This window comes from Lynx rufus, unplaced genomic scaffold (genome assembly GCF_022079265.1).
Source record: "Lynx rufus isolate CCGP_SWC_20201006 ecotype Redwood Valley unplaced genomic scaffold, mLynRuf1.p SCAF_6, whole genome shotgun sequence".
NCBI classification, from domain to species: domain Eukaryota; kingdom Metazoa; phylum Chordata; class Mammalia; order Carnivora; family Felidae; genus Lynx; species Lynx rufus.
The window spans coordinates 121,677,990-121,699,407 of NW_025814878.1; the positions used below are offsets into that span (position 1 = coordinate 121,677,990).

At 48.9% G+C, this 21,418-nt stretch overlaps 1 protein-coding gene across 1 annotated transcript in view; it reads right to left on the bottom strand.

The window, feature by feature from the left end:
• Positions 1-21,172, bottom strand: part of PXDC1 (PX domain containing 1) — a 35,051-nt gene extending 13,879 nt beyond the window's left edge. Inside the window, exons 1-2 of the mRNA XM_047102958.1 lie at positions 20,478-21,172; positions 56-147 (exon numbers count right to left, since the gene is read on the bottom strand). Of these exons, the coding sequence (XP_046958914.1) occupies positions 56-147; positions 20,478-20,733 (348 nt within the window). The 5' untranslated portion in view covers positions 20,734-21,172. The remainder of the gene's footprint in view (positions 1-55; positions 148-20,477) is intronic.
• Between the last annotated feature and the right edge of the window lie 246 nt (positions 21,173-21,418).

Sequence of the window (21,418 nt, forward strand, 5' to 3'; positions counted from 1 at the left end):
GCTGGCCGGATGTGTCCTGACCTCCCACCTCCAGCCCAGCCCAGATGCTACTTACTTTGCACGGCATGCTTATGATGGTTTTCAGCAACTTCTCCACTTCATTGAGCCTGGTCTCTATATCATGCGCATCCTTTATGGCGACCAGTCCTAGAATTGAGACAGAAATGCCTTAAAGCCAAAAAATCAGACCAGGAACTGTGCCCCTAAGTTAAATACAGAACAACAGGCATCCCATGACAAGGATGCCCTGCGCCATCCTCCATAAAAAATGTCTGGGATTATTTCCTTAGTCCTACCATGAAAGCCCTCCTCTAAACCTCATTTTTTTTTTATATGAAGTTTATTGACAAATTGGTTTCCATACAACACCCAGTGCTCATCCCAAAAGGTGCCCTCCTCAATACCCATCACCCACCCACCCCTCCCTCCCACCCCCCATCAACCCTCAGTTTGTTCTCAGTTTTTAACAGTCTCTTATGCTTTGGCTCTCTCCCACTCTAACGTCCTTTTTTTTTTTTTTTTTTCCTTCCCCTTCCCCATGGGTTCCTGTTAAGTTTCTCAGGATCCACATAAGAGTGAAACCATATGGTATCTGTCTTTCTCTGTATGGCTTATTTCACTTAGCATCACACTCTCCAGTTCCATCCACGTTGCTACAAAAGGCCAGATTTCATTTTTTCTCATTGCCACGTAGTATTCCATTGTGTATATAAACCACAATTTCTTTATCCATTCATCAGTTGATGGACATTTAGGCTCTTTCCATAATTTGGCTATTGTTGAGAGTGCTGCTATGAACATTGGGGTACAAGTGCCCCGATGCATCAGTACTCCTGTATCCCTTGGGTAAATTCCTAGCAGTGCTATTGCTGGGTCATAGGGTAGGTCTATTTTTAATTTTCTGAGGAACCTCCACACTGCTTTCCAGAGCGGCTGCACCAATTTGCATTCCCACCAACAGTGCAAGAGGGTTCCCGTTTCTCCACATCCTCTCCAGCATCTATAGTCTCCTGATTTGTTCATTTTGGCCACTCTGACTGGCGTGAGGTGATACCTGAGTGTGGTTTTGATTTGTATTTCCCTGATAAGGAGCGACGCTGAACATCTTTTCATGTGCCTGTTGGCCATCTGGATGTCTTCTTTAGAGAAGTGTCTATTCATGTTTTCTGCCCATTTCTTCACTGGGTTATTTGTTTTTCGGGTGTGGAGTTTGGTGAGCTCTTTATAGATTTTAGATACTAGATCTTTGTCCGATATGTCATTTGCAAATATCTTTTCCCATTCCGTTGGTTGCCTTTTAGTTTTGTTGGTTGTTTCCTTTGCTGTGCAGAAGCTTTTTATCTTCATAAGGTCCCAGTAATTCACTTTTGCTTTTAATTCCCTTGCCTTTGGGGATGTGTCGAGTAAGAGATTGCTACGGCTGAGGTCAGAGAGGTCTTTTCCTGCTTTCTCCTCTAAGGTTCTGATGGTTTCCTGTCTCACATTTAGGTCCTTTATCCATTTTGAGTTTATTTTTGTAAATGGTGTGAGAAAGTGGTCTAGTTTCAACCTTCTGCATGTTGCTGTCCAGTTCTCCCAGCACCATTTGTTAAAGAGGCTGTCTTTTTTCCATTGGATGTTCTTTCCTGCTTTGTCAAAGATGAGTTGGCCATATGTTTGTGGGTCTAGTTCTGGGGTTTCTATTCTATTCCATTGGTCTGTGTGTCTGTTTTTGTGCCAATACCATGCTGTCTTGATGATGACAGCTTTGTAGTAGAGGCTGAAGTCTGGGATTGTGATGCCTCCTGCTTTGGTCTTCTTCTTCAAAATTCCTTTGGCTATTCGGGGCCTTTTGTGGTTCCATATGAATTTTAGGATTGCTTGTTCTAGTTTCGAGAAGAATGCTGGTGCAATTTTGATTGGGATTGCATTGAATGTGTAGATAGCTTTGGGTAGTATTGACATTTTGACAATATTTATTTTTCCAATCCATGAGCAGGGAATGTCTTTCCATTTCTTTAAATCTTCTTCAATTACCTTCATAAGCTTTCTATAGTTTTCAGCATACAGATCCTTTACATCTTTGGTTAGATTTATTCCTAGGTATTTTATGCTTCTTGGTGCAATTGTGAATGGGATCAGTTTCTTTACTTGTCTTTCTGTTGCTTCATTGTTAGTGTATAAGAATGCAACTGATTTCTGTACATTGATTTTGTATCCTGCAACTTTGCTAAATTCATGTATCAGTTCTAGCAGACTTTTGGTGGAGTCTATCGGATTTTCCATGTATAATATCATGTCATCTGCAAAAAGCGAAAGCTTGACTTCATCTTTGCCAATTTTGATGCCTTTGATTTCCTTTTGTTGTCTGATTGCTGATGCTAGAACTTCCAGCACTATGTTAAACAACAACGGTGAGAGTGGGCATCCCTGTCGTGTTCCTGATCTCAGGGAAAAAGCTCTCAGTTTTTCCCCGTTGAGGATGATGTTAGCTGTGGGCTTTTCATAAATGGCTTTTATGATCTTTAAGTATGTTCCTTCTATCCCGACTTTCTCAAGGGTTTTTATTAAGAAAGGGTGCTGGATTTTGTCAAAGGCCTTTTCTGCATCGATTGACAGGATCATATGGTTCTTCTCTTTTTTTTTGTTAATGTGATGTATCCCATTGATTGATTTGCGAATGTTGAACCAGCCCTGCATCCCAGGAATGAATCCCACTTGATCATGGTGAATAATTCTTTTTATATGCTGTTGAATTCGATTTGCTAGTATCTTATTGAGAATTTTTGCATCCATATTCATCAGGGATATTGGCCTGTAGTTCTCTTTTTTTACTGGGTCTCTGTCTGGTTTAGGAATCAAAGTAATACTGGCTTCATAGAATGAGTCTGGAAGTTTTCCTTCCCTTTCTATTTCTTGGAATAGCTTGAGAAGGATAGGTATTATCTCTGCTTTAAACGTCTGGTAGAACTCCCCTGGGAAGCCATCTGGTCCTGGACTCTTATTTGTTGGGAGATTTTTGATAACCGATTCAATTTCTTCGCTGGTTATGGGTCTGTTCAAGCTTTCTATTTCCTCCTGATTGAGTTTTGGAAGAGTGTGGGTGTTTAGGAATTTGTCCATTTCTTCCAGGTTGTCCAATTTGTTGGCATATAATTTTTCATAATATTCCCTGATAATTGTTTGTATCTCTGAGGGATTGGTTGTAATCATTCCATTTTCATTCATGATTTTATCTATTTGGGTCATCTCCCTTTTCTTTTTGAGAAGCCTGGCTAGAGGTTTGTCAATTTTGTTTATTTTTTCAAAAAACCAACTCTTGGTTTCGTTGATCTGCTCTACAGTTTTTTTAGATTCTATATTGTTTATTTCTGCTCTGATCTTTATTATTTCTCTTCTTCTGCTGGGTTTAGGCTGCCTTTGCTGTTCTGCTTCTATTTCCTTTAGGTGTGCTGTTAGATTTTGTATTTGGGAGTTTTCTTGTTTCTTGAGATAGGCCTGGATTGCAATGTATTTTCCTCTCAGGACTGCCTTCGCTGCGTCCCAAAGCGTTTGGATTGTTGTATTTTCATTTTCGTTTGTTTCCATATATTTTTTGATTTCTTCTCTAATTGCCTGGTTGACCCACTCATTCGTTAGTAGGGTGTTCTTTAACCTCCATGCTTTTGGAGGTTTTCCAGACTTTTTCCTGTGGTTGATTTCAAGCTTCATAGCATTGTGGTCTGAAAGTATGCATGGTATAATTTCAATTCTTGTAAACTTATGAAGGGCTGTTTTGTGACCCAGTATATGATCTATCTTGGAGAATGTTCCATGTGCACTCGAGAAGAAAGTATATTCTGTTGCTTTGGGATGCAGAGTTCTAAATATATCTGTCAAGTCCATCTGATCCAGTGTCTCATTCAGGGCCCTTGTTTCTTTATTGACCGTGCGTCCTGATGATCTATCCATTTCTGTAAGTGGGGTGTTAAAGTCCCCAGCAATTACCACATTCTTATCAATAAGGTTGCTTCTGTTTATGAGTAATTGTTTTATATATTTGGGGGCTCCGGTATTCGGCGCATAGACATTTATAATTGTTAGCTCTTCCTGATGGATAGACCCTGTAACTATTATATAATGTCCTTCTTCATCTCTTGTTACAGCCTTTAATTTAAAGTCTAGTTTGTCTGATATAAGTATGGCTACTCCAGCTTTCTTCTGGCTTCCAGTAGCATGATAAATAGTTCTCCATCCCCTCACTCTCAATCTAAAGGTGTCCTCAGGTCTCAAATGAGTCTCTTGTAGACAGCAAATAGATGGGTCTTGTTTTTTTATCCATTCTGATACCCTATGTCTTTTGGTTGGCGCATTTAATCCATTTACATTCAGTGTTATTATAGAAAGATACGGGTTTAGAGTCATTGTGATGTCTGTATGTTTTATGCTTGTAGTGATGTCTCTGGTACTTTGTCTCACAGGGTCCCCCTTAGGATCTCTTGTAGGGCTGGTTTAGTGGTGACAAATTCCTTCAGTTTTTGTTTGTTTGGGAAGACCTTTATCTCTCCTTCTATTCTAAATGACAGACTTGCTGGATAAAGGATTCTCGGCTGCATATTTTTGCTGTCTAGCACCCTGAAAATCTCGTGCCAATTCTTTCTGGTCTGCCAAGTTTCAAAAGAGAGATCAGTCAGGAGTCTTATAGGTCTCCCTTTATATGTGAGGGCACGTTTACCCCTTGCTGCTTTCAGAATTTTCTCTTTATCCTTGTATTTTGCCAGTTTCACTATGATATGTCGTGCAGAAGATCGATTCAAGTTACGTCTGAAGGGAGTTCTCTGTGCCTCTTGGATTTCAATGCCTTTTTCCTTCCCCAGTTCAGGGAAGTTCTCAGCTATTATTTCTTCAAGTACCCCTTCAGCACCTTTCCCTCTCTCTTCCTCCTCTGGGATACCAATTATGCGTATATTATTTCTTTTTAGTGTATCACTTAGTTCTCTAATTTTCCCCTCATACTCCTGGATTTTTTTATCTCTCTTTTTCTCAGCTTCCTCTTTTTCCATAACTTTATCTTCTAGTTCACCTATTCTCTCCTCTGCCTCTTCCATCCGAGCCGTGGTGGTTTGCATTTTGTTTTCCATTTCCTTTAAAGCGTTTTTCAGCTCCTCGTGACTGTTCCTGAGTCCCCTGATGTCTGTAGCAAGAGATTCTCTGCTGTCCTGTATGCTGTTTTCCAGCCCAGCGATTAATTTTATGACTATTATTCTAAATTCACTTTCTGTTATATTATTTAAATCCTTTTTGATCAGCTCATTAGCTGTTGTTATTTCCTGGAGATTCTTCTGAGGGGAATTCTTCCGCTTGGTCATTTTGGATAGTCCCTGGTGTGGTGAGGGCCTGCAGGGCACTTCCCCTGTGCTGTGGTGTATAACTGGAGTTGGTGGGCGGGGCCGCAGTCCGACCTGATGTCTGCCCCCAGCCCACCGCTGGGGCCACAGTCAGACTGGTGTGTGCCTTCTCTTCCCCTCTCCTAGGGGCGGGATTCACTGTGGGGTGGCGTGGCCCGTCTGGGCTACTTGCACACTGCCAGGCTTGTGATGCTGGGGATCTGGCGTATTAGCTGGGGTGGGAAGGCAAGGTGCACGGCGGCAGGGGGGGCAGGCTTAGCTCGCTTCTCCTTAGGTGATCCACTTCAGGAGGGGCCCTGTGGCAGCCGGAGGGAGTCAGATCGCTGCCGGAGGTTTGGCTCCGCAGAAGCACAGAGTTGGGTGTTCGCGCGGAGCGAGCAATTTCCCTGGCCGGAGCCGGTTCCCTTTGGGATTTTGGCTGGGGGATGGGCGGGGGAGATGGCGCTGGCTAGCGCCTTTGTTCCCCGCCAAACTGAGCTCTGTCGTCCGGGGGCTCCGCAGCTCACCCTCCCTTTGTCCTCCAGCCTTCCCGCTTTCCGAGCAGAGCTGTTAACTTATGACCTCCCAGACGCTAAGTCGCGCTTGCTGTCGGAACACAGTCCGTCAGGCCCCTCCGCTTTTGCAAGCCGGACTCGGGGGCTCTGCTTGGCCGGCGAGCCGCCCCTCCGCCCCGGCTCCCTCCCGCCAGTCCGTGGAGCGCGCACCGCCTCGCCGCCCTTCCTACCCTCTTCCATGGGCCTCTCGTCTGCACTTGGGTCCGGTGACTCTGTTCTGCTAATCCTCTGGCGGTTTTCTGGGTTATTTAGGCAGGTGTAGGTGGAATCTAAGTGATCAGCAGGACGCGCGGTGAGCCCAGCGTCCTCCTACGCCGCCATCTTCCCAGAATCTCTAAACCTCATTTTGAGTTTCAGTGACCCATTGAATGATTTACACATGTGCCGAAGTGGACAATGTCCATCCAAAAGAAGTCAGGCAGGCTGGGGACAGTGGAATGAGTGGGGAAGGTAGGTGTAAGCCACATATCAAAGTCTCCTCTGAATGGGACAGTCTGGGCCAGCCCTGTAAACACCCTGGAGAAGGCCACAGCTTGGCTGGGGACCACTCAGCCCCTGCCAGCGTGGTGGCCACAGCCAGGGGAGGCTCCCCAGGACCTGCCTACCCCCAACCACACAGTGGAAGGGCTTGCCCTGCCAGCCTCAGCTGACCTCACTGCAGGGCATATGTAAATGGAGCCCATATTTAGGCAAGTCATTTAAATGCTGGGTTTGGAAGGGAAAAATCAGACCTTTAACCAGAAAAACCCAAAGTGGGTATGACTCACAGCACTTTTCAGGAATCTGAATATCTATCCTTGTTACACTTACCAGAAGTCCCAAGGGGTTGTTAGAAAGTATAGTCCTTTGTTTGTAAAATACTACAGCTGGCAGCCTGGAGGTCCTGGGTACGTTTCCCTCTCCCCAGGAACAGTAAAGGACACAAACCTTCCCCTTTCAGTTTCTCCACATCGGGGTCCTAGAGACAGGGGAATAGGAGATTCCCATGGGCACTGGCCTCTTCTCCATACTTCGTGTGACCCAGCATGACTGTCCCTGAGTCATGACCAAACCAGACGCCAGAACCCCAGAACTGTTGTCACTTGCTGAATCTAAGTTTTTCATTTCTGGTTTGGTTTTGCTCTGTAGGAGACAGGTTCTTTTTTTTTGTTTTGTTTTGCTTTGTTTTTTAATTTTTTAAGTTTATTCATTTTGAAAGAGTGAGTGGGGGAGGGGCAGAGAGAGAGGGAGAGAGAATCCCAATCAGGCTCTTTGCCGTGTGGGGCTCGAACTCACAAACCACGAGATCATGACCTGAGCCGAAACCCAAGAGTCAAGCGCTTAACCAACTGAGCCAACTGAGCCACCCAGGTGCCCCAAAAGGGTTGTTTGTTTTTCAGGCAAGTCATTGACTAAGACTACATCATGACAAAATTAATTTCCTGAACTATATGATTAAAATAAGACGACCAGAACATACATTTCTTGGAGCCAGGGATACCCCGAAACATGAGTGAGGACATTTCTGAAAGCCTGGGTGGTAGCAGGGGGATCCCTCACATCAGCCTGAGTCAGGGACAACTTGTAGTCAAGGCTGAGAATTGTTCTCTCAACTTCCTAAAGTACAGGCCACCTTGGGTATCAGAGGGGCCGTCAGCCATGCAGGCCCAGGTGGCCAGCCTGTAGCTGTTCAGGGAGGAGTCCCAGAGGTGGGTGGGCTGTGACTCGCCTGCTGAGAAACCTACAGCCTCTGTCCACTCGAACACACACCCCAGTATGACATCCCAGCAGTCACTAGAGAAAGGGACCGGGCCTTCTCCCCTTCTCCTTGGGTTACCAGGCCCTACCACACCACCCTTCATATTGTGGGAAGCAGGGAAAAGAAAGAAAATAGTGCCAGATTCTCAGGATGCTTCTCCCCTAGGCCCTAAACTCCCTGCTTAGAAACACACACACACACACACACACACACACACACACACACACACACTGTGCCGCCGCCCTTGGAACCAAAATGCTTTCATCTTCTGCTTACCACAGGGGAGTTTACACAGGAAAAGAGGGCCAATGCAAAACCCGCTGCAAAACTGTTTTTAAAGAGAGGACAATTAAATAAATCATCTCCACTGAATGCTTCTGTATCCTAAGATGATCAAAACTATTACTAAATTACAACTTTGATTACCTCTAGAACATAAGTTTTAAATCACTCAAGTTTATGACACAGTAGCTGTATTTTAATATTCTGTACGTACATTTGTAGGAAGATTAGCCTCTCATATAATCAATGCATGCAACATACTCAAACCCATCTTATAGAATATAAATCATAATTTAACAATCTTAAGTTAGCACAGAGGTTTATAATTCTTGCATTTTTGCCTTAATGACATAGTTTTGGTTACATCTTTGATTTAATTAATGTTCAGCCCCTGGTTGGGTCTATGACCTTAAAGGCCAAGATTTAGTCAGATAAATACATTCTTTTCTATACTGATTTTTTTAAGCATGGTCGGGTTTAGCAAATAAAACATAGGACACCTAGTTAGATAGGAATTTCAGATAAGCAGTGAATAATACAATAGTATGGATAGACTTCTACTGAAAAATTATTGGCTGTTTATCTGAAATTCAAAGTTAACTGGGGGTTCTGTATTTTATCTGGCAATGCTCTCTTCCTGGTAGAGTATTCCATTTTCCAGAATGAAGTGGAGAAAGGCAGGAAATACCAGAAGAGGCCTCTGGAAGTATCTGATGAAGAACCTGATGAAGATACTGGAAAAAGTATGGGTATCTGAGCTCAATGCACAGACCCTCCATGACCAACCCCACCCCACCTGCCCAGCTCTGTGCCCTGCCATCCCCATACTCTCATGACCATTGAGAAGGTCCATGCTACCAAAACCCCTTGACCTTCCCCCACCACAGTATTTGCTACTTGGCACTGTGACTGCTCCTGGACCTCTGGGTCTCCCCAAGCCCATTGTGCAAAACTGAGGGTAGGACGTGCCTGTGGCTCATCTCACCTTTATCATCACTGAGCACAGGGCCTGACACAAGCAGGGGATCCATGTTTGTTAGCCGTTTGCTGACTGAGTAAAGTTGCATAAGAGAGCACAGAAGTCTAGTATTAGTGAACACAAGTCAAGCATGCGTTATCTTCCAAGCGTGTGCTCTGTCTTGCCCACGGGGCAGTGACCCTAATTCCTGCTTCTCAGCACCACACTCAGCCAGACCCCAGCTAGAACCTCCTGCCAGCTGGCTCTAGGTCACAGGCCTCACAGGAGAGCTGCCTGAGAGCAAAGGGGCATACCGTGTGAGTCACCGGCCAGTCTGGCTCGATTTTATTTGTGAAAGTGTGTGGAACCACACTGCTTCCTTTGACCCGTCTTTATGTTTCCGAATGGCGGCCAGATGGTCCTCCTTGGAAATGTAAACATGTTTCCAAACAAAAGGAGGCTGAGGAAATTTAACCAGGGAAAGGAAGATGCTGGAATCCCTCATTGCAAGAACAGAAAGGATAGATGATTACTTTTTAAGCTCTGGGCCTTTTGCTGGGGGCACATTTTATCATTTGCTTCTCTCTCAGGGCTTCCCAGAGACAATCACGCTGGCAATCTGGATCAGCTCCCTCAAGGTGCCGTCCCCCTCTCTCTGAAGAAATGTATCCACGGGGTGACAACTAGCACTGGCCTCTTCCCCAGCAGGGGCCTCAGCTAATAAAAGGCAGAAATTGATGAAATGATGGATCTAGCAGAATGTGGTGAAAGCCGTCTAACAGCCACCACCAGAGCTAAGAGCACAGCAAGTCTCCCAACACCCCAAACGCGGGCATGAAGGACTCACCACTCTCCAAGCAGCCCCTGGCTGCCTGGCCAGACGTCTGCATTTTCCTTCTGTCCTGGGCCCTGGACATCACCCTTCTGGACTGTTTTAAAAGTGCCTCCCATTGAACAATGGGTAACTGAAATGCTTTAGGAAAATATTTTTAAGAAGACACACCCCAAATGGTCACAGTGCAAAAATGAAATAAATATTTATTTTAAAATTTCTAATTGTTGGGGTACCTGGGTGGCCCATTCGGTTAAGCATATGACTCCTGGTTTCAGCTTGGGTCATGATCTCACGGTTTCATGAGTTTGAGCCCCACAACAGGTTCCATGCTGACAGTGCAGAGCCTGCTTGGGATTCTCTCTCTCCCTCTCTCTCAAAATAAATAAATTAATTTAAAAAAATTTAAAATTTCTAATTGTTTCATAGTCACTGGGTTCCTTTCAGGTTTGTTTCATAACTGGTGGAAACCTTAGACACCTGCTGGCGACACCCGAAATTATAAATTCTCAAAATGCTACAAGCGCTGATGAGTGAAGTAGTAAAGAGAACCCCATGTGGGTCATTGCGTTACTTTTCTGTGGCAGGTGGCCAAGAACTGAGCCCATCCCAAACAGACTAATTCTATGCATTGGGGTTGTTTTCTACCCTAACGGTTGTGTTTTTCCTTTGTGATGCAACAGCTTTGGTTTTTAATGGCTGCTAAAGCTTCTCCAGATAGCAACTGTTTACAGTAATACCAATTTTAAAACTTATTTCAAAAATATGTTTAAATACCACAATGTAAATACTTTTAGGTTTTTATTCCAAATATTGTGGATGAAATAATTCTGTGGAGATATTGTTTGGCTCCGTTGTACTATCTGAGATGGTAATAACAAAAACTGCAGGCGGGCCAACGGCTGTGATTTTGCACAGCCGGATGGAAAAACTTTATTATCTATTGGTACTGAGAATGTCATTCCAGAACTGGCCAGCAGAGGGGGCCAGCACTCTGTGGAACCCACGGGATTTAATCCAGTGAGGACAGAAGGATAATCGTCCACCTGCAAGTTTTAGTTGTTAGGAAGTTGACTCAGAAAACTTCACAGCCCCTGGCAATTTTTCTAATTTCTGATAAAGCATAATCACTTAATATAACCTCAATTTGTAAAATTACAATCTACACAGTTTGTGACGTGGAGATTTTAACCAGATTATCCTAAAATAGAGATTTGAATCCGAAAGACTGATAATATGATTATATGTAAATTACAGTGCACCAATTTAACATACATTTGGTGGCCAAAAATCAGCCTAGAGCAGCCAGGGCGCCCTTTATTTCTAAACTAGTTTGGCACTGAAAATTGAGAACAGAAAATGTGATTCTGTCACTTTTCAGGATTAACCTCTTCATGCAATCATAAACACCTGACTTATTCTTGGAACCCAAACTGAACATTTCAGGGTCAGCACAAGACTTATCAGTAAGAGCTAATGTAAACAAACCAGTTTCCTAACCTCAGAAACGTGGGTCCAAAGTCCCACTGTTTCAGTAAGTGGAGGCTTTGGGATGAACTCCTCTGATAACTGAGCCAGGCCTCCCCGGGGGGCTGGGCTTCAGAGGTCGGAATCTAACCTGAGTGCCGTCTTCCATCATTTCAGAAATAAAGACAAGGTGTCTCTTGGGTCAATTGGGAAGGAAGAACGTCCTTTTCAAAGCACATTAAGAAGTGCCCATTACCCTAAGAACACAAGTCTCTTAGAGGAGATTCTCAGAATACAGCCCTACGGAAATTTTCTGTAAAGTGACCTTTCAAACTGACTCAAATAATAAATTACATTTAAAGAGGTCCTTTTCCATTTAAAAAATGTGTCCATGAACACACTGTACAGCAAGGCAGATTGCTCGGGTGAGGTGAGGAATGCACGGTCATCCTGGGAGCATAGGGGTAGGTATTCTTTAAAGGTTGCGTATGAGTTTTAGAAGCAAAATATTATAAATCTTCTAAGGGAAATTTTCAGTGCTGATTTCCTAAGTGCCTGTTTTCTGGGTAGGTACTCAACATTCAAGAAGTGGCAAAGTAAATAATGATTTGCTTGACAGCGTGACCCAGGTGGTTATTCTGTGCATACTTAAGCATCTCAGTGGAAGTTCTAATTCCCTGGGAGCCCGTGGTTACTCTATGCAGGTCTCCTTGTTCCCATGTGTGGGGTATTGCACAGCATTTCTGGAAGGACAGAAACCCTGTCTGTCCCTCGTTCCCGGCTGACGGTGGTACCTACCCTCCCTCTTATAGGCTGCTCTAGTTCAGTGATGCTCACACCTGCTGTAAGAGGGGGAATCCTGATGGGCATTAATTTCTTCCCTGCATCTTTCCAAGAATGAAAAGCAGGGGACAGAAAGGAGGAGGAGGAGGACACAGAGAGGCAGAGAAGAAATAGCACTTCCCTGAGGATCGAAGAAGGGGCTGAGAGAAGAAGACCCTCCTTCCTCTGCTTCTTCTTGCACCTGGGAGGTGCTCCCTTGAGTGACACATCCTCTTACCAGCACAAGAGAGTGAGTGCTTGACTTAAACGTACTGGTCTCTACTGTGCCCTTTCCCAATCCCTCCTTCCCTGGGCCTCTTCATTATTCTCTCCCAATAAAAGCACAGTTCCCTTCCTGAACTTCACACTTCATGAGTTTAAGATCCACTCACTCGGCCAGTCTGTCTTCAACCAACAAAGGTATTCAGGGCACCCCATCCCATGCCACACTCACAAAACAGGAAGCATGTATTTACCCACACATGCTGAAGTACTGACTGGCCGGGCACCCTGTCAGGTGGGGGTGCCGTGGCACCCCTAGATCCCCAGAGTTTTCCTGAAAGCCAGGAGAACAGAGCTGTGGCAAACACTGGACACAAAGAGTAGGGTGTCACATGGGGGGCTGGGAAGACTCCCAGCAGGGAGACCACCCTCTCTAGGCGAGGAAGCCTGAAGGGTGAGCAGATACAGGAGGCAGGGAGGGAGGACGGGAACTGGGAATGGGGTCAGGAAGTGTAGAGGCCCTAAGGAGGCTGGAAGGCGAGGACTGAGACAAGTAGGCCCTTACAAACTGCATTAAGGGTTTGCCCTGTGGCAGGCAATGGGGAGCCGTGGCCTCCTATGCAGGCTCTGGTCCCAACTCTACCCACTTGGCAGTTCTATTTCTTACGGTTAATACATATACCTACCCTAGGAGTCCACCCTAATCTGCCCCCTGTGAAACTGCCCCCTGGAGCACAGTCCCCAAGCATGACCCACGTCAAACACCAAATTCTAGTTTCTGGATAAGCAAAGCCACAGACCTGGTCTGTAAGCATCCCACTGAGGTAATTTCGGTGACCCCCTTTGTGGGCTCTCTCTAGCCTAGGCAGGGGCTATCACCATCCCTGCCTCCTAGGGACATGAGGACGAAGAGCCACACCTGGAGAGGACGCTGTCAGGGGCAGCAGGCTGGGCAATGATACTCGCACTTGCCCATCTGGTTGACTCTCAGTGAGGGAAGGCTGTGTGTTCGAGAGCAAAGGGCAGAAGCTTCAGGGACACATGGTCCTGAGTCCAAAGCAGCTCTCCAGTGTCCACCAAGGTGCTGGGTACTTTGTGGCTATCACTGCTTCGGTACTCCAGCAGTCCTGCCTGTGGATATCATTACTGCTCTTTCATCAGTCAGGCATTGAGGCTTGAGGAACCAAGCAGCTTGCCTGAAGTCACCCAGCAAGTAGCAGGTGACAGAGCCAGAGTCTGAATCTTCACCCATCTGGTTCCAAAGCCAATGCCTTCAACCACTCAGCCTGATCCTCTTCCACGGTGACACTGCTGTATCCATAGGTGAGTCACTATGACCCTGACCTCTCCCACTTGGACCCTCTGTCCCCAGGTGGGTCCTCAATCTTGCAGGGCCTTGGGGATTTTCTCCTGAAGGACACAGGAGGGGCTTCTGGTGGGATTCAGATTCTCTAGGTAAATGCTTTAATCACATGTTATTCCTTCCCTCCTCCCTCTCTACCCTCTGTCCAATTGCTGTGCATCATATTTTTCCTGCTGATTCTAAGTTACGTACCTGCAAAGGGTGATTAAGATGTTTTGTTCTTAAGACAAATATGAAAACTTGCCAGTGTAAATCAGCCAAAGAGCTAAGTGGCTCTGTCCACAGTCATGACTCAATTTAGGGGGTGGGGTGAGGAGGGTGGACTGGAGGAGTCTGTCTGGAGAATATGATCATCCCCGCACATGGGTCTGTGCCGGGCATGACACATCTGTGCTCTCACCATTTAAGGGAGGCTGCAGCCTGGCCAGGAAAGGATGGGGCATGGACACCTTCGCCCCCACGTTGTCCCTGCCCCACCCATCAATCAAAGAGAGGATGCAGATGAAGCGGCCCCGGGGAGCTTCCCAGACCCGTTCCAGGACACGGGGTCCATGTTTCAGTGATGACGACCAAAAGTGTCCAGTGGATGCCTACTGTCACCCAAAAAAGTAAACGTGAACACAAACACCAATAAAAAGCTATTTCCATGGATTCAGTGGGCCAGCAACCAACTACTGATGAGGACTCACTTCAGTTTACTGTCTCTCCCACTCCCTCCCAAGGACACACAAAGAGTGGGCCATGGCCAACGTCTGTCGGGGAGGCCATGAGGGTAAAATGCATATTGGGTTCATACTCCTAGCCTGTCCTCACTCTCCCGAATCCCACCCCCCTCCACACGGAGCTTCAGTGAGAAGTGGCAAACTGATCAAATTATTATTTTTTGTATTTTTTAAATATTTATTTTGAGGGGCGCCTGGGTGGCGCAGTCGGTTAAGCATCCGACTTCAGCTCAGGTCACGATCTCGCGGTCCGTGAGTTCGAGCCCCGCGTCGGGCTCTGGGCTGATGGCTCAGAGCCTGGAGCCTGTTTCCGATTCTGTGTCTCCCTCTCTCTCTGCCCCTCCCCCGTTCGTGCTCTGTCTCTCTCTGTCTCAAAAATAAATAAACGTTGAAAAAAAAAATTTAAAAAAAAAAAAAATAAATATTTATTTTGAGAGAGAGAGAGAGACAGAGACAGAGTGTGAGTGGGGGAGGGGCAGAGAGAGAGGGAGACCACAGAATCCAAAGCAGGCTCCAGGCTCTGAGCTGTCAATATAGAGCCCATCATGGGGCTCGAACTCATGAGCTGTGAGATCACGACCCAAGCTGAAGTCAGATGCTTAACCAACTGAGCCACCCAGGCACCCCAATCAAATGCCCATTATTTCAGTAACTTTGCGTGGCACTGTCACCATCCACTAGCACTCTGAATCTTCCTTTTACTTGACTCTTCACAACACAGAAACATCTTTCACCGTTTGGAAAAGTGTCTGTAAAAACAGACAGCAGAGACACAGGAGGCCCAGACTTGTTTTAAAAGGGAAGGGGACCTGTGTCTCCAGGGGGCTAGTTCAAGGGCAGCCAAGATGCCACCAGTAGGTTCACAATGCTGTCTGCTCAAGAAGCAGGCCAAATTTCTCCCTGGAAATTGGGCGGAAAGTCACCGTGACCTAGAAGCAAGCTACCTAACCACCTGTGTAAGTTTCTGGCTGGCTCCTTCTCCAGCTGAGAGGTTAGGTCAGGTCACCGGGGGCCCACAGCACAGTCTGAGATCCGATGGGATAAGATCACAGGACCAAGAACCAAATTCAGCCACGTGGCCACTTAAAGAGAAAGGAGAGGGCCCTGGAGCAGTGGAAAAGGAAATCACAGCGGAGGCTGGGTGGCAGCAAGGGTGCACATTTGGGGAAGAAAGAGAAAACAGAAGGCAGAGAGGAGAGAACAAGTTACAAGGAGACGGAGGTCCTGGTGCTGGGCTAGGGCGGCACAGCATACCCCGGGGGCCCGGGAAAAGCACACCAGCCCCGGCGCCCTATACATAGAAGAGATTCAAAAATACACCTGTGAATCAAAAACACCCCAAATCCCTGTGAGAAGTGAAGTTGCCCCAGTCAGAAGGGGCAGGATGCCCTAAAGTGAAGCCATGCATGGGGCCTGGGGAGCTGTGTCAGACCCACACCACTGAGAACCACGCTGCAAGGGTCCACTGGGCTAGGCAGAGGTGGGCTTTCTGTCTCTGGTCTGCTGCCTGGGACCCGTGTGGCCTCTAACCTTTTTTCAGCCACTTTCACTAAGAAAGTAAAGTCAGTGGCTTTGCCCCTGCATCAGGTGGTGATCTCCCCTTTAGCTTCAGGGTAGCACAGACCTTCGCCCCCGCAGTCCACATGAGAATAAGCATGCAGGCTTAGGGCCTGGGGGCACAGTCAGGCTTGTGCGAGCTGGGCAAGTGGATCCATGGCCAGCCCTTTCTGCTGCTGTCCTGGATGCCTTAACTCCATTCCTCAGATCTCAAACTGAAGAATAGACCGTCTGCAATATGCAGGTAGATTAACGTCCTTGGTGATACAAGTGAATACGGGCCTGTATGCTAGCAGCACAGCCAGGCCCTCAATGATGGGCTTTATTTAGAGAAAATGCTCAAATACCACACTCAAGCTGGGCCCCAACACCAGCCCTCCTGCAGGCTCCCCCATTCCAGGAAATGGCTATTCTACTTCTCACACTGAACGCTGTGGTGTGGCCCTGACCCTCCCGTACCCCCCACCTCTGGTCTCTCAGTAAATCTCATATCTCTCCCTTCCACACACATCAGTGTTTGACTACTTCTTACACCTGCTCTGCTGCACCTGGCAGGATGCCCTAGCACCTGTCTCCCATCTCCTTGACTCCCCCTTGCCCACCTCCAGTCTTTCTCAGCGGCCAGAGTATTCCCAGATCTGCCCATTCCCTCCTCTCTGGTCACCTACTCTCCACATCCTACTCTCCACTCCAGCCATGAGGGCTGCCTCCTCACTTCTTGAAGCCATCAGGCATATGCTGGCCTCAGGGCCTTTGCACTTGTTCTCACCTCTGTCTGGAATGCTTTCTTCCCCAGGTATTGACAAAATGGCTCGTTCCCTCCCTTCCTTCAGGTCTCGACTCAAAGTTCATTTCCTTTGAGATTTTCTGGAGAACCTTATCTGAAAGTTAACTCTTCCCCTTAGAGGTCATAGGCCCTTTCCTTGCTTACTTTTTTCTTCTGAATACTTATTACTATCTAACATATTATTTATTTGTCTTTCTTGTTTATTATTAGATTTATCCCAACAAGAGAATGAGAGTCATGAAGGCAGGGATTTTTTTTTTTTTTTTGTCTCTTTCGATCACTGCTGTGTCCCCACCACCTAGACTAATTCCTGGCACATGGTAGGTACTCAGCGGATACTCACTGAATGGATGAATGTGAAATCAAAATGTTGACTTCACAGTAGTCAGGAATCAAAGATCACCTGACTATTTTGGAAATAGAATTTCTTGCTGCAGTGGTGACCAGATGACTTCACAAAGCCTGATATTGGTGCTATTAAAAAAAACAAAAATCAGAATAGTCCAAGAGCCCCAAATGGTCAATCAGAGATTCTACATGCTGATGTTTTAACATGTTAAACCTTCCCAGATGTAAGGGATGTAATAGGCAGGAAACCTTGGCCGCGGTCAGGAAACTCTGAACCACACAAGTATTATGCAGAGGGAATTCAACTTAAAGACCCAGCCCCACTGGGTAGAAGGTGTAGAAAAGGCAAAAGGAACCCCTTGGTCACCCAGAGATAATATCCACAGGAAGCAGCTGGCTCCATCTTCTCAGGCTGGGGCCCAAGAAAGGACGGGGTGGTCAGCCCTGCCCAAAGAGGAGGACAGGAAGGTAAATTAGTGAGCACTGTGCCTCTACCCATGCAGGGCTTTAAGTATCTCTGCGCATGTGTCTCTGTGAAATATTCAAGGCCCACGGACGGTTGCCGAGCTTAACACCACAGTGCATGTGCACAAGGGAGAAAAAAGCACATTCTCTCCACATAAACATTTTCCTCCACTGCAGTACTTGGGGGACTAAGAAAAAGGGCTCAACATCCCTTTAATTGCATGCAGACTCAAAAATGCAAGTAGGGGCCAAGGCTTTCACACCCCGTGAGGGTGTTCAGACATTTATAAGAGCTACCAGCCGGCTGCCAGCGTGCGCTCCGAAACCCAGATTTCCTCACAAAGCTTTTTAATAAAAGTAGAGAGCCCAGATCTAGCCCAGCCCAGAACTATTTCAATAAATTTCAAGTGAGGGAATCTGATGGGGAATTATACTGAGAAAACCTGGCATTTCCAATAGAATACATGCACCTGGTTACCTTTTGTATTTACAGTTTGTATATCCAGACAATGTTTTTATGCAAATAATAAACCTGCATAGAAATAAGGTAGAATCTTCTCTTACGTTACTGTTATGTGTTTTACTCCGTGAACAATTTCCCTGGACTTAAAAGGATCTAAGAAAGGAAAAGGGGTTCCCCTGGGATTGCGCCCCAAAACTCGGGTAGTGCAGGAGGGGTCAGTACCAGCTTGCCCCCAGGCAGAGAATCTAGGACCGGAACAAAGAATTAAGGTCACGCCTTCCTCTGGTCCCAGTGCCCCATCTCCTCCCCTCCAGGGGGTGCCAGCCCAGCCCTGGCAGGAGGTCTCCACTGGACAGGACTCTAGCCCAGGAGGTAGTGCCAACAGTTCCAGTATAAAGCCAACCACTGGTCCCCATCCTGATCACCCCCACCGCCCCTACTTCTTCCAGCAGCCTGGCTAACACCCAGTTCTAGTCCCCCTCAGATACCTGAGCAGCCATCCTGTCCCTCTGGATCTTCTTTTCGCCCTGATAATCACTTTCTTCCTAAACCTTTCTCGCTTGTAGATGCTCCACTCTTCAGACGCACGCTATGCGTCTCCGCATCACGAACCCAGAAAGGATCCAGAGCGTGAGTGCAGAGAGGACAGAGCCTGGCTGCGTGTGTAAAGCAAGTCTGGTGCCTCACACTCACCCCCGCCTCTGCTCCAGGCAAGGTGTTTTCACTACCATATCCTGGGGCCTCCCAGCTGCCTACAACCCTTGCCAGAAGTGCTGACGCTGAGGGTAACAGTAACAACTAGAGTATAGGAAGGACTAACTATTGCTGGACACTATACTATGCATTGTAATTCTCACCAAAAAAAAAAAAAAGACAAGAATAGGAAAAGTACTATGCTACGGGGCGGGGTGGGGGGGGGAACAATTCCAGCCAATCTACCTGCTTGGGGTCACACACCTGAGCTGTGTCACCTGACCAGAGTGAGACCTAGAGCAGGGGTGGAGGGGGTGTGTGGGGGGAGCACAGAGGGGAGGGCCAGCTCTCTGCCAGCTCTCAGGGGCTCTCATGTGTTAATGGTCAGCCTTGTTCCAGCAAGGACATAAGTCAACAATAAACTGCTGTTCCTGCATCTAAGCTTTCCTGATTCAGGCATTCATTTGGTAAATCAAAAAATACAACAACATCCACACCCAAATAGCAAATCCAAGGAAAACTCTGCCATGCTGAAACAATACAAAGCTATCTCCATATCCGAAATCAATGTGAGAATCTGGGGGGCAAAGAGAACCCTGAAAGGCAGGCCGTCTGGCTCAGGGCCTTCAAACTTGCTGGCTTTGGGAGCCTTTCCAAAGGATGTGTCATGAGAACTGAGCTAATTATCCATATAATTCACACACTGGGGCGGGGGATCGACCCGGGGAAGTAGAGGTTATCATAAGACCTCAGGCAGACCAGCAGCTAAGGAGACTCGTCCCGGCCACCCTCTGCTTCAGTAAAATGCTCCCAAAGGAGCCCCCAGGTATGTTTAGAAGACTGTGGACAGGACGGCCTCTGGGTGATGTGTGACCATTCTCAGCGCTGCAGGTGGTCACAAGCGGTGGTGGAGGAAGGTTGCTCAGAGCCCTACAGCCTTCCCTGGCCCCCTCTCCCCCAGCCCCTCCTACTTCTAGGCTCGCCTCGCTCAGGCGCTTCCTTCCCTCTGGCGGCCGGCCGCCTCTCCTACTGCCTCCCAAGTGCAGCCCCTGGAAGGGCGTCAGCCTGGCAGAAGGAAGCCGCGGCAGTCCTCTGAGAACTCAAATCTCCAAGGGCCAGGGCAGTCACAAGGCCAGGGAGGAGGCTGCCGCGGTTAATCAAACCCAAATGTTGGACCCACCCCTGGGGTGGGGACCGGGCTCTCCCTAGTAGTCGCCAGAAGGGAGGCCCCTCCGGAGGAGTGACAGAAGGCTGCGTGGCACCTCGCACCCAGGCTCCTCCGTCACCGGAGGAGACCGGAGACACAGTCCCTTCCAGCGGAGCCCTCGGAGGGGCGGCTGCCAGTGCCGACGCGACCCCAGCCGGACACTGTGGTTAACTCTTCCCAAATGTTTCACCGACTCTCTCCTGTCCCCTTCCGGGCGAGGCGGGGGTCGCAGCCCGCCCTCCCGGGGGTTGGGAGGTGGGGAGGCCGCCAGGCCGGAGCAGGGGCTGGGTTCACCCCAACACTGGCCGCTGCACTGGTACTGGTCAGTGACTCGTCCCTGGGGACAGTCAGGGCGCCTGTCTTGCCAATCTCGGCCCGGAGGCCCCAGAGCTCCACGGGCTGACTCCTTGTCCTCCGACCACTGCCGCCTCGGGCGCCCTTCATTTGGGAGCGGAGGATCTGAGCGTCCCCTGTCCCGTGCCAGGGATGGAGGGGAAAGCCGCAATCTCGGTTTAAGTAACTTCCCCTCCTCCCTTCATTGCGCTGTAAGACGACCATGCAACCACATCTCCGGCTGAGATCCCATCCGAGGCGCCCCCCGGCCCCACCCCGGTGCCCGCGTCCCCCGAACCTTGCCGCAGCGGCGCGCGCGCTAGCTCGGGCCGGTCCTCGGGGAAGGCGTCGCGGAGGCGCTGCCAGAGGCGGCCCAGGTCTGCGAAGCTGCGGTGCAGGTAGAGCACGCTGCGGTCCGACCACTCGGTGCGGATCTCGAAGAACTCCTCCTCGTCGCCGCGCCGGCTGACGATGAGCCTGCGGATGCCGTTCACCCAGCAGCCGCGCACGAACATGTTCACGAGCGAGGTGCCCTCAAACACCGCCGAGGCCATGCCGCGGGCCGCGCATGCCCCCGCCTCCAGGGGCGCCCTCGGCCCCCGCCCGCCCGCCCGCCTGCCGGGCCGGGGTCGGTCCGAGGTCTCCGGAGCCGGGATCGGGCCGCCGTGTGCCTGCGGTCTGCCCGGGATTGAGGTGTATCCGGGGCCAGGGTCCGTCCGATGTCTGTCCGGAGCTGGGATCGGGCCGGGGTCTGCCTGTGGTCCGCTCGGACCCGGGATGGGGCCGGAGTACGCCGGCCGTCCGAGGTCTGTCCGGAGCCGCGGTCCGTCTGGCGGCTGTCAAGGGCCGGAGTCCGTCGTAACCCCGGTCTGTCTGGGGTCGGCCCCCGGCCTCTGCGCGCACTCCAGGGGAAGCGCGGCGGCGAGTCGGTCGGGCCCGGCCGAGTTGCGGCTTTATAAGGCACTTCCCATCGCGGGCGGCGCGGTCGTCGACGTCGAGGCCGCCGCCGCCTTCCTCCCGCCTCCGGGTGAGCGGACGCGCCGCGGGCCGCGGGCCGCGAGCGGAGGGGGTGGCCTGGCCCGCCGCGCCCCGCGCCGCCCACGCGAAGCCCGCGCTGCTGGGGCCGCCGGCACCCTGGCGGCCGGGAGCCCGGCCGAAACCCGAGCGCCGGGCCCCTCCCCCGCGCCCCCCGCCCGGGCCCGGACCCGGACCGCCCCCGCCGCTTCCTTCCCCTCCCGG